At 35.4% G+C, this 13,599-nt stretch overlaps 1 protein-coding gene across 1 annotated transcript in view; it reads left to right on the plus strand.

Annotated features, from left to right (window-relative positions):
- Positions 1–13,599, plus strand: part of slf1 (SMC5-SMC6 complex localization factor 1) — a 41,827-nt gene that overhangs the window by 3,498 nt on the left and 24,730 nt on the right. The window contains exons 7-15 of the mRNA XM_048189177.1: positions 3,284–3,457; positions 3,629–3,697; positions 4,045–4,191; positions 6,115–6,281; positions 6,369–6,503; positions 7,037–7,181; positions 8,097–8,244; positions 9,864–10,009; positions 10,174–10,304. Of these exons, the coding sequence (XP_048045134.1) occupies positions 3,284–3,457; positions 3,629–3,697; positions 4,045–4,191; positions 6,115–6,281; positions 6,369–6,503; positions 7,037–7,181; positions 8,097–8,244; positions 9,864–10,009; positions 10,174–10,304 (1,262 nt within the window). The remainder of the gene's footprint in view (positions 1–3,283; positions 3,458–3,628; positions 3,698–4,044; positions 4,192–6,114; positions 6,282–6,368; positions 6,504–7,036; positions 7,182–8,096; positions 8,245–9,863; positions 10,010–10,173; positions 10,305–13,599) is intronic.

Genomic DNA, 13,599 nt, shown 5'->3' on the forward strand with positions numbered 1-13,599 from the left:
GACAAGTTCCCAGTATGAGTTACTGTACTTGGCCTTCACATGTCACTTTCACTTTTTTTTCAGTTTCACTAAACAATACCTTGGAATATTGCAGACAATTCATATTGACTAATGTTTTAGGTATTATATTTAGGTATGTACTCACTGCTACAGTATGTCACTTGTATTAAATATATTTAATATTAAAGGATTAGTTCACTTTCAAATGAAAATTACCCCAAGCTTTACTCACCCTCAAGCCATCCTAGATGTATATGACTTCGTAGAAATATTAATAAATATCCTGACGCATCCGAGCTTTATAATGGCACTATGCGTTACCAAACGAGTCTGAGATGAAGTCTCCATCCACATCCATCCATCATAAACATATTCCACACGGCTCCGGAGGGTTAATAAAGGCCTTCTGAAGCGAAGCAATCTGTTTGTGTAAAAAAGTTATGAAATAAAATATCTATTAAATAAAATTACGGAAAACAACGGAACTGGTGTTGAGTCAGTTTCGTAAGTTGAATAGGTAAGGCGTAGTGCATACAGCGTAGTGGTCTGGCGGAAGCTATATATTTTACTTCATAACTTGTTAAATATGGATATTTTTTTTGTTTTTGTTTTTTACACACGCATCGCTTCACTTCAGAAGGCCTTTATTTACCCTCCGGAGCCGTGTGGAATATGTTTATGATGGATGTATGTGGATTGAGACAGTTTCTTCATCTCAGACTCGTTTAGTAACACATAATGCCATTATAAAGCTCAGATACGTCAGGATATTTATTAATATTTCTACGATTGTGTTCATCAGAAAGAAGAAAGTCATATACACCTAGGATGGCTTGAGGGTGAGTAAAGCTTGGGATAACTTTCATTTGCAAGTGAACTAATCCTTTAAATATAAAAATACCATGTAGTCTTATATTCATTAACATTAATGTTTTTTTTTTTTTATAAATACTTTTATTTAGCAAGGAAATTGTTGCAAAATTGACAGTAAAGATTTCTATTTCAAATGAATTCTTTTCTTTTGCAAAAAAAAAATGTATCACAGTTTCTACAAAATATAAGGCAGCACAACTGTTTTCAACAATGAAAATAATAAGAAATATTTTGTGAAAAAAATCAGTGTAAAGTGTACAGTGCTCAGCGTAAATGATTACACCCCTTTTGAAAAGTAACATTTTAAACAATATCTCAATGAACACAAAAACAATTTCCAAAATGCTGACAAGACTAAGTTTAATATAACATCTGTTTAACTTATAACATGAAAATAAGGTTAATAATATCACTTTTCAAAATTTTCAGTTTTACTCAAATTAGGGTGATGCAAAAATGAGTAAACCCCACTGAAAGTCTCTGAAGCAAAGCTAAATTTTATACTACAAATGTCTAATTTAACAAGAATTCAACCACAGGTCTAATTATTCATTACACAGGTGTCCAGCAGACAGTTGACTATAAAGGGTGTTAAAACCCCTTCCCATTTCATGCTGTCAGCAATGGCACCACATAAAAGAGAAATGTCACAAGACCTGAGAAAGAAAATTATTTCTTTACACCAGAAAGGTGAAGGCTACAAGAAGATCAGCAAAGATTTACTTATCAGTCAGAATACTGTAGCAAAAGCGGTACAAAAATTTAAACTTACATTCACGTTAAAAGTTCAACAGATGTTATATTAGTGTTACAAACCCTTTTGTAGAATATCTAGGGAAAACAACGGTGCAACATTAAAACACTGAAAGCGTACTGGAAAACAATCACACACCATTTTTAAGTAAGCAACGTGTTTGTTTATTACAGTGAGACCAGGACAAATTAACCCAGAATATAATTATTTACATAAATTTACAAATTATATACATTCGTTAACCATTCGTTAACGGGGAAAAGAGAAAGAACGAGACCGTGCCAAATCAAAGAAAGGAACAAAATATAACCAATCTTACTAAGCAGAAGACGAAACTTCTAATCTAACTCAACCATCAATATTCACCAAAAAAAAAAAAAACCTGCATTGAACAAAAAGAAAAATCTTCAGCATCAAGGACGCTCTAAATACACTACCCTTACTATAAACCAAAAATACAAAAAGTGGCACGTGTCACTAAACTAGTGTTCTATACAAAAATTGACAACTCAGTGTGGCACATGTATATCACGTGATATCTTACCTGTTCTTTATCTCTTTCCCCATTTAGTAATGTCGGTTTATCAACCAGATAACAGAAACGGCGAGAAAAGATTGAATGGGCCGCTAAACACTGACTTATCAAAGAACACAGACTTAACCAACAGGTATTAAACACAAGGATGGTACAGGGCAAAACAAGCACGCGAGTCAACCACCAAACAACAAAAGAATGTGTGGCGTGCCAGAGAACTCCCGCTTCCTGCACAGGTGCGCTCTCTAATAATCAACTAGGGCGCCCTCATTGGTGAAGCCGCGCGTTGTCGTCACTACGCGTCACGGTGATTGGCAAAGGATTTAACCACTCAGGTACCCACATCACCCTGCTGAAACAAAAGTAAAGACAGAAAGAAAAAAAAAAAGAGGGAAGGAAACAAACAAACAAAATACCATTCCTAAAACAAATAATAACATGGGACATAACAATTACTCTTGTCAACATTTTGGAAATTGTTTTTGTGTTCATTGAGATATTGTTTAAAATGTTACTTTTCAAAGAGGGTGTACTCATTTGCGCTGAGCACTGTATGCTCCATTTTGGTTTAGTTTCATTCTGTTTTAGTTTTGTTTTCACTCTGTTTGCTCTGTTCTCATTTGCCCGTTCATATACATTCACCTGGCGGTCATTTGTTCCCTTATTACTCCCTGTGTATTTATACCCTTAGTTTCCTCTGTTCATTGTTCTGTGTCATCAGTATTTTGTATGGTTATTCACTTAATACTCCTGAGTTCTCCTGTGAGTGTTAAAGACTAAATTAAAGACTATCATATTATCTCCTTCGTCATGCGGATCATTTAATACAGCCACACGTGAAAATCAGCATAATAGAAGGATTTCTGAAGGATCACGTGACACATAAGACTGGAGTAATGAAGAGTTATTTTAAATAATAATATTTTATAATATTACTGTTTTACTGTGTTTTTGACTGAATAAATGCAGCCTTGGTAAGCATATGAGATTTCTTTTAAAAACATTAAAATTTTACACCAAACTTTTGATTTGATCAGCTTTTACTTTTTATATTCAACCTTAAGCTTTGATATTAGTGATTTATTTATTTTTTTTTAATTTATTATTATTATTTTTTTCAGCATGTTTGCTCCGAGTTAAACTGGTCATGTAACTTAGAGTCCTTCGATGAAGAAGAGACCTGTGAAAAACCCGCCCTGGCTGCTGCTGTCACTGACAAGTCCATGGATGTCACTGATGACTTTTCACATAAAGAATTGGAGGACATGTTCAAAGAATACATCATCATAATGGAGGTCTAATATATTTTTATTCTCCCCATCCACTTTTTATTCTGGTACATTTATAAATCATTTTGAAACATAATTATAGCTTTCACAGATGGATTTTAGGCACAAATGAGAAAGTTGTCATGGTTATCACTGTAACTACAATAAAGTATGACCTTACATGACATCTCGTTCCAGCAACGGAAGAAGATGCTTTTGACAGTCCCAGAGTTTTACAGCTACTATACGCCCAACCTGCCTGTTCAGGTATTCAAACCTGTGTAAAAATCTTTTCAGCACATCTTTCTGCCATACACAAACTGTTAAAGTGTTTGATTCATCAAGAGGTTTGGGTCATTCAATTTCCTGTGTGTCACATAGAGGAGTAATAAACGGAGGGCTCATCACAGCCAGGTCACCTGATTTAGGCAAATCCATTTGATCGGTCCACTCATGATTGGCATACCCATTAAAGAAACATTGCTGTGCGCCTCCACTGGTTTCTCAAGCGGAAATGCCCAAACGCACTCATTTGACACTGACCATGAGAACACATTATCATCAGTCATCTTATTTCCTGTATATCTTTCTTTCTCTGTTTCTCTTATACTCAGATTCCAGTGGTAGATTTCAGCAATGTGCAGAGTTTGGTGGAGTGTGCCTTCTTCCCTCAAGCTCTGGAGGAGATCCTGGGGTCCTTGCAGCCTGGAGTGAAGCCTCCAGCCCCTCTGCTCCAACAGCTAATGCAGCACACACTGCATGTATGTATAATAAGAGCTATTCTGAATCCTGGAGGCCCTTATAAAGCACTGTTACTTTTAGTTGGTATTATCTTTCTTAAAAAGCAAAGTGTAGTATGTTCTCTTTCATTAAGGATGTTGTAAAAAGTGTGATTTCTGCTGCATTAAAGGGGTGATTTATGATTATGATTTCACTTTTTTAACTTTAGTTAGTGTGTAACGTTGCTGTTCGAGCATAAACAACATCTGCTGATTTACGACGCTCAAAGTTCAATGCAAAGGGAGATGTTTTATTTTAAAGAATTCGTTATGACTACAACAAATGGCTGCTAGGGACTACAACGAGCTTCTTCCCGGGTTAGTGACATCACCAACCCTAAAATTTACATAAACAACAAAGAAGGCGAGGCCATGTTGGGCTGCTTTCTCCATCAGTGTCCGACTCTGGTTTGAACAATGTAAGGCTGAACACCATTACTGACAATCGTCATTTTTGCAGTGTGAGATTCTCCAGCTTTGTTGTTGTTGAGCAACTGAAGCACTAGCTGTTAAGGCTCCGCCCTCTTTTGGAAAGTAGTCCGGGAGCAGCAGCTCATTTGAATTTAAAGGGACACACACAAAAATGGTGTGTTTTTGCTCACACCTAAATGGGGCAAATTTGATACGCTATAAAAAATGATCTGTGAGGTATCACAGACACATTCTGGGGACACCAAAGACTTATATTACATCTTGTTAAAGGGGCATTACAGTTTAACAGACAAGGCTTAAGACCAAAATCCCAGACCAAAATGCATGTTTGAGCTGTTTTAAATGAAAGCAACTTGCACTGACATATCTTAAAATCATCACAACATTTATTATCTTGTATTGACAATACAAGAGTTGAGCACTTTGTACAGTCTACGCCAGCACATCCCAAAGACTTTCAATGAGTTTGTTTTCATGCACCCTCATAATGCGATTTATAATGGGATTTTATTGCGATTTAAACTTTACCTCATGTAAACACAATACTTTAAACAAAATAATATGATTAAGCTCATAATTGTAGTAACCATACTTGCATTAAACTATGTGGCGTACACTATTTTAATCGCAATAAACAAGCATGTAAACACCTTATTTCACATTATTACCACTCTGACCAAAGTGTACATGTGCTCAGACATACACAGATGCTGTGTTTCCTTCACATAACTTCACGAATGAACTCTGTGATATTATACTGAAGTTTTCCCTCCACTCTGAATCCCTAAACTCTGTCAACACAACTCGCTGTGAATTCTCTTTTCCATATCTTCATCCTTAGACAGTGCAAGGAAAGCAAAATTCCAATAAGTCACATGTGTTTTGCATTTGATGTAAGTAGGTTAAAACAGTGGCCAGTAACGTGCCTACTGTATCTGAGTTCATCATTTGTATAATGGCGGTAAAATAACCACACTTCTTTGCGAATAATCAAAATGATGTATAACGGGAGTGAAGAGGTTTGCTTATGTCACGTAAACATCTTACTGCGATTAAGTTCTTACTCTGATTATTGGAAATAATCGCATTATTGGTGCGATTTAAGGTCTTGGCTCAGAGGTGCCAATTCATGTGTGAAAATGATTCTTCAAGCTCCCTCCCGACCATTCTTTCACAATTTGAGCCTGATGAATCTTGCACACTCCATCAATTAGGGTTAAAAGAACTGTTTCCAAACATATAACATGCTAGAAACATAATAATAACAGCAATAATGATCCAGACATAAACTCTTAAGCATTTGCCTATTTAAATCCAAACATTGATTGAGGTTTGTTTATTATCTGAACTCCCCAGAACGGATGGAACTGTTTTGAAATGTATTGAATTTTATTATTAAAATGTATGATTGTACCTCCTCTGTTCTGGGTTGACCAGATAACCCAGTCTTCGCTCTTGCTCTCTCCCTTCTAGGGCGATGCAAAACCATTGTACCTCAGCATGTTCATCACAGTTCTCCACAGTATCCTGCGCAACAATCCTACCTGGGGTTCTCCCGGACACACTAAGTACTTCCTTCAGGTCCTCCAGTGTCCAGAGTGTAAGGGCGGCCTCTGGTCACTTCTTGAGACGTCAGTTCGGTATGAAACTGTCAATGTACCTGTCAGAACAGCTCATAAGCAAACAGAATTTCTCTCAGTAATGCAATTTTGTCTGATTTATTCAAGAGTGTGTCTGGCAAGCGAAACCACCTGTCACTCACTGCCAAGCCCACCATCCACTGAATTGTTTCGTCTCCATTGTAACCTGCAGGAGTTCTTCCTGAGACTCTTTCAGCTAGAGCTTCATGCTGCTAGCTCAGGGTGAGCACCTGAGCTCTGTTCATCTCTGCTTCAATAAACAACAACTTTATGATGTTCTACATGAGCCCAAAGAAGAGAAACTGCAGTGTTTTTCCACCCCTCCACAAAATAAACACAGAAAAAACATGTCAAAAAGAATATAGAAACTAAAATCTGTAGCTGCTTTGGTGTTATGTTGATGTCTTACTGTACACCTTTTTGTTTTTAAGATCAAGTCTTTGTAGTTAGGCCCATTCAGTCTTTTTGGATAGAAAGACAATAGTTAATTAAGTAACTGTGTTAACTATAGATATTAATACATAGTTTCTACATTAGGAACTTTTCCTTATTATGGCCATACGTCTGCTATATTGGACAGGATTATGTATTATTGTATATTCAGTAGATTACCTTTTTAAATCTGCATAAACTTTTTATATAAACCCTAACTATATATGTTGATGATTTCAACATAACAGATCTGTCAATGTATCCATAGTGGCTGCATCTGCATATTAATACCTATGGCAGTAACCCTGTCTTACTCTGTGCAGGAGGTCACCCAGAAGCAGTCGGGCATCTGTTCTGTACAGCACCTTTTGGAACATGTGGGAGAAGTCGACTCTGACCTCCAGGGCAGTTCAGCAGCTCAGCACGCTGTTGATCAAGACTGTACTTTGTGCTTTCAACTCCACTCAGGTAGGAGTCTTTCAGTCTTCTGTGTGATGATGATAGTGACAGTCTATCATAGTACATAGTAGCTGCTTTTATAACATTTCAGCAGTTCCTGATGTAACCCATTCACAGTAACATTGAGGATTTTTTTTTTCTGCTTGTCATGTTGGTCCATGCTGATATTTTCATCAACCCCACCACAAAAAGTGTGGTAAATAAAAATTAATAAATAAATATATATGTAATAAATATATATAATATATTCTTTTGTGATGGGGCAATTGAAAATACCAGCAGGCAAGTATATTGCTGTTTCTTAATTCTAAGAATGCAAAGAACAGACTTTCTTTCTTGTGGAGACTGGCTACCTTGAAAGAATAAGCTTGGAAGGGCACAGAGCGCAGTTTTGTGAGAAATGAGATGTACTTTGATCTTGTTGCTTTACTGACCACCTCAGCGGATTTTAAGTAGTGGTAATCAGGGTTCAGGACATCCCGATGCTAAATAAACATTTATTTTTTTTTTTTTTTTTTTTTTAAATACAAAAGGTTTTCTGAAAATATTAGCTCAGTATTAAAACCATTCTACCTATGGAATGTCTTGATAGGAGACCAATGTTTGTGTTTATTTTTATTATACATTTTTTATCACTGATGCCACTTATGATAGTATATTTTATTGAAATCTCCTGTTTTTAGACTTTTATAAGATATAAAGACACATATAAGGTATATGTTTATTGTTGTAACATGTTGTTTTGTGATCTAAGTGCAAATAAAGTATATTTTCCTTGTTAAACTACAATTTGTCATATTACACCTGTTTGACTGTAGTATGCCAAGAGATTTCCACATTGAATATAACATTTTGTCGAGACATGTCCATTCCAGATGCTTCATCAGGCTGTACAGGCTGAGTTTACTGTGTGTTTGTGTGTAGGAGTGGAGGCTGGGAATGTCAGTCACTCTGCAGGAGATTCTGTGTGTAGTGGTGGAGTTCTGGGCTCAGGAACACAGTCCACTCAACAGCAGCCTGGTGGAGAAAGGCTTTAAAGACCTGGCTGAACACATTGCCATACTGTGCCAAGGTATCCCATAGTGCAGTGGGAAACTGGTGAATCACTTTTTATAAATATACACTCACCGGCCACTTTATTAGGTACACCTTGCGTGTACCAGTTTGGACTCCCTTTTGCCTTCAGAAAAACGGGGTCAGTTGCTTCAGTCTTAATTCTTCATGGCACTGATTCAACAAGGTTCTAGAAACATTCCTTTGAGATTTTGGAGACCATTTGAATTTCACAGCAGAAATCAAGACTCATCAGACCAGGCAACATTTTTTCCAATCTTCTGTTGTCCAATTTTGGTGAGCCCTTTCGAATTGTAGCCTCAGTTTCCTGTTCTTAGCTGGCAGGAGTGGCACCTGGTGTGGTCTTCTACTGCTGTAGCCCATCTTCTTCAAAGTTCGATGTGTTGTGGGTTCAGAGATGCTCTTCTGCAGACCTTGGTTGTAACGAGTGGTTATTTGAGTTACTGTTGCCTTTCTATCAGCTTGAACCAGTCTGGCCATTCTCCTCTGACCTCTGGCATCAACTAGGCATTTTTGCTCACAGAACTGCCGCTCATTGGATGTTTTCGGACCATTCTCTGTGAACCCTAGAGATGGTTGTGTGTGAAAATTCCAGTAGATCAGCAGTTTCTGAAATACTCAGACTAGCCAACAACCAAGCCACACCACTGAAATCACCTTTCTTCCCTGTTCTGATGCTCAGTTTGATCTTCAGCAGATCGTCTTTACCATGACTGTTTCTCAATTCCAAGAACACAAAGACTGGTCTTGCCAGGCTGCCTTGAAAGAACAAACTCGGAAGGACGCAAGAACACAGAACTCGTGAGAATTGAGATGTAATGTAATGACCTTGTTGCTCAACTGACCGTCTCAGCATGCTATTAGCGGCCAATGTACAATAAATACAACATCACAAACAAATGTCATAACCTATTAAAACATTTATTTCATATTATTATAGACATTATTCTCAGATCAAGTATTTAGTTTTACTTTACCATGTGTATTTGTGAAAATGAGTATGTATGTTTAATGATACTTATGATTTGTCAATCTTAAGATTATTTGTAATGTCTGTAAAAATACTGCAGATTTTTTCACCAGGTCTTTATCACTGTTTTTAAAATTAAGAAAAACAAAACAACAGATGTTTACTTTCACGAGCCATCACGTATTCGCGAGCTTGCAGCAGGAAGCTGCACTCTTCAGTGAGAATGAAAAGTTTAAAGCTTACAGACTTCCATATATTGTCTGCCAGCAGCATTTTCAGGGATTTCTAACAGTTCGGTTCTCTCGATGTTCGATGCATCCTCGATATCAATTTCATGCGTCCTCTGTACTTGCATTCTTGAGTATTGGGATTGAACTTCGAAGGTTGATGATGGCTTAGCACGAGAACAGAAGGACACAAGTTCACTTGAGGACTTATATTGAGAAACAGCCCATGTCTACATGCCTAAATGCATTGAGTTGCTGCCATGTGATTGGCTGATTAGATATTTGCATTAACGAGCAGGTGTCCGGTGAGTGTATGTAGCAAAAGTGATTCTTCACCAGTTATTATATATTCATTGGGAATTTACATTAAAGATTTATATACCTTAATGGCTGTAAGTACATTCCTGTCTCCTCACTTAGACCTTCACTGTGACATGCTGAAAGAAGTGATTCCAGCCATTCGCTCCACAAGGCTCCGGATGTTCACTGCCGACGCCATTTACAGAAACATCTGCTGCAGCAGGGGCCTGCTCCTCAGCTCTGAGCCACTCTGCTTGCAAAAAATTGTGGGTTTTATCTTGTGTACATGTTTTATTTACAGCACATTTTGGCTTCTCAGAAGTCTGTATTCATCATATAACACAACACCGTGAATAAAACCTTCAGTGTGAAATGGAGAAAAAAAAAAAATATATATATATTTTTTTTTCTTCTCCATGTCTCCTGCCAGGTCTCAACCTACCTCAAAGCTCTAGGGAGCTTGTGTGATCGAGGATCAGTCCAAACCCTGAAGGGACAGAGTGACAGAACAGAGATGAATCAACCCTCTACCAGCAGTGCTGCCCATGTTCGAGGCTCAGAGTGAGTTTCACCTCCGCCACATCTATCTGCTCATGCTGTTGTCCTCCACACAGACACTACAGATCACAGAGCAAAGGAGAAAAGCAAGAACACATTCACTTTTTTTTTAATATTTGTATATTTTTGATGAATAGAGTAAGTACCAGTGTTTACTTTTGTAAGATGTTTCACTGTAAAATCACAAGAATTAATAGGCGTCATTTTCTACATCCTTGTGCCATCAGAGCACATTTTGAGATAACCACTCTCCACTTACATCACTATAAGATCCTCTTTATGTCTGCATCCATACGTGCATGACAGAGGCAGAGAGTGCAGTAGGTGCCTTTAATTGGACAATTTTCTGCCATTATGGGGTATTAGAGTGGTTTAAGATGGCTAATGGAGAGAGACAGGGTGCTGTCCTGCTCTGTTGGGGCAACCTGTGATGGCAGCAGACCACCAGCCCTGTTACTGTTGGTGACATGGGGGTAATTGGGGCTGTGTGCCTCTCAACCAGCTCAATCAACTGCTGCTTATTTTTTTCCCTACAGGCTTCAATTCAGACATGATGCTTGGCTGCTTTTAAATCTAAGCTGAGAACAATGTTGCTGTTGCTGTTGTTTTTGTTAACAAAAACAATTTGTAGTTGTTTTAGTTATTTGAAATAAAGGATGAAAATAAATATTGGATGAAAATAAATAAAATAAATGAAAATTAGAAATCATGCATTGGCAGCTAACTGAAATAAAATAAGTTGAAGTTGAAGTAATAAAATTACTAAAACTGAAATAAACAAATTAAAGATAAATAGAAATAGTTTTTTTTTTTTTTTCCAAAATTACAAAAAAAATAAAAAAAAATAAAATTAAAATGAAAACTGAAGATATAAAAATAAAAGGCAATTCAAAATATTAATAAATACAGTATTGGTGTATAAATACAGTACAAAAGTATGGAAACATATGCTCAGTAAAAATGGTAATATTGTGAAATTTTATTACAAATAAAAAAAAAAAAATAAATTGTAATGTCTCCAAACTTTTTATAGGTAGTGTAAACATGTATATATATATATATATATATATATATATATATATATGTATATATATATATATATATATATATATATATATATGTATATATATATATATATATATATATATATATATATATATATATATATATATATATATATATATATATATATATATATATATATATATATATATGTATATGTATATGTATATATACAGTACAGTCCAAAAGTTTGGAACCACTAAGATTTTTAATGTTTTTAAAAAGTTTCGTCTGCTCACCAAGGCTACATTTATTTAATTAAAAATACAGTAAAAAACAGTAATATTGTGAAATATTATTACAATTTAAAATAACTGTGTACTATTTAAATATATTTGACAAAGTAATTTATTCCTGTGATGCAAAGCTGAATTTTCAGCATTGTTACTCCAGTCTTCAGTGTCACATGATCCTTCAGAAATCATTCTAATATGCTGATTTGCTGCTCAATAAACATTTATGATTATTTTCAATGTTGAAAACAGTTGTGTACTTTTTTTTTCAGGATTCCTTGATGAATAGAAAGTTCAAAAGAACAGCATTTATCTGAAATACAAAGCTTCTGTAGCATTATACACTACCGTTCAAAAGTTTGGGGTCAGTAAGAATTTTTATTTTTATTTTTTTTGAAAAGAAATTAAAGAAATGAATACTTTTATTCAGCAAGGATGCATTAAATCAGTCAAAAGTGGCAGTAATTCAACATTCATAATGTTACAAAAGATTAGATTTCAGATAAACACTGTTCTTTTGAACTTTCAATTCATCAAATAATCCTGAAAAAAAATATTGTACACAAATATTTTGTACAATTGTACACATTAAATGTTTCTTGAGCAGCAGATCAGCATATTAGAATGATTTCTGAAGGATCATGTGACACTGAAGACTGGAGTAATGATGCTGAAAATTCAGCTTTGCCATCACAGGAATAAATTACTTTGTGAAATATATTCAAATAGAAAACAGTTATTTTAAATTGTAATAATATTTCACAATATTGCTGTTTTTTTTTACTGTATTTTTAATTAAATAAATGTAGCCTTGGTGAGCAGATGAAACTTCTTTTAAAAACATTAAAAATCTTAGTGGTTCCAAACTTTTGGACTGTACTGTGTATATATAATATATATATATATATATATATATATATATATATATATATATATATATATATATATATATATATATATATATATATATATATATATATATATATATATATATATCCCACTTTGAGATAATAGCTTGTAATTTTCATAAACACTTGTTGGAAGACACTGGCATATAGTGGGAAACATTAGGCTACTGATTTGTTTATAACATTCAACCTTTTCTAACTGATGCTTCTGAGATTTCTGCTCCAAATAGATTACATAGACTAAGTCAATAAGATTCTAAACATCCTGTTATCATGTTTGACAGTGTGCTGTCATTGAATATTTTAGGGCAGCAGTGGTCACAGGAAGAACATAGTGTCTGCACTCTAATACACACACTCACAGACTTGCACACTGCACACAGTGATGTTTACTCCTCACTAATAGGAAACTAAATGGCCATGTGTCTGTGAGAATGTGGATGTTTGTACTGTTCTGGTGTGTTAAATTGCGCCTTGGTTCTGAACAATCCAATTACTAGGGAACAAGACACTGTGGAAGCAGGGTTTTTATTTCTCTGACAGCAGTGTCCTTTAGGCCACTCACAGCCTGACTCTAGTATTCTTCTGTAGCTATTTGTTCTGTATTTTAAAATTCACTTCTTGAGCATCTTCTTCAATCAAACCTTAGCAAGAATTTATTAAGGAATATTCAGGACTCACCCTCAAATAGCTGCTACATTTCCTTAGCTGCACATTTTAAAGGCAAATCATTCAACTCGGTGGCTATCTTGGGCATCTGTTTTCCTATGTAGGTTATAGTTTCAGTAACATCTTTCAAATCATAACTAAAATCTTGCTTCATTAGCTTTAGAAACTGTTCTTCTTGGTTGGTCCAATACTCATGTACATTCCAGAGCAATGACAATGCAGTGCCATGTGATTGACTATTTTAATTGTAAAATGCAATTAATTTAAGTTGTTGTTCATTTAATTGTAAGGTTTTCTTATTGGATTCTTCATGGTTCTTAGAGTCAGAAAAACCTGAATATATCAGGGAATATTTAAAGTTGTGATTTCCAAGCCTGAAAAAGTCTTGGAAACTTCTGTAGTGAAAGTTTTTTTTTTTTTTTTTTA

Source organism: Megalobrama amblycephala, linkage group LG4 (genome assembly GCF_018812025.1).
Source record: "Megalobrama amblycephala isolate DHTTF-2021 linkage group LG4, ASM1881202v1, whole genome shotgun sequence".
NCBI classification, from domain to species: Eukaryota; Metazoa; Chordata; class Actinopteri; order Cypriniformes; family Xenocyprididae; genus Megalobrama; species Megalobrama amblycephala.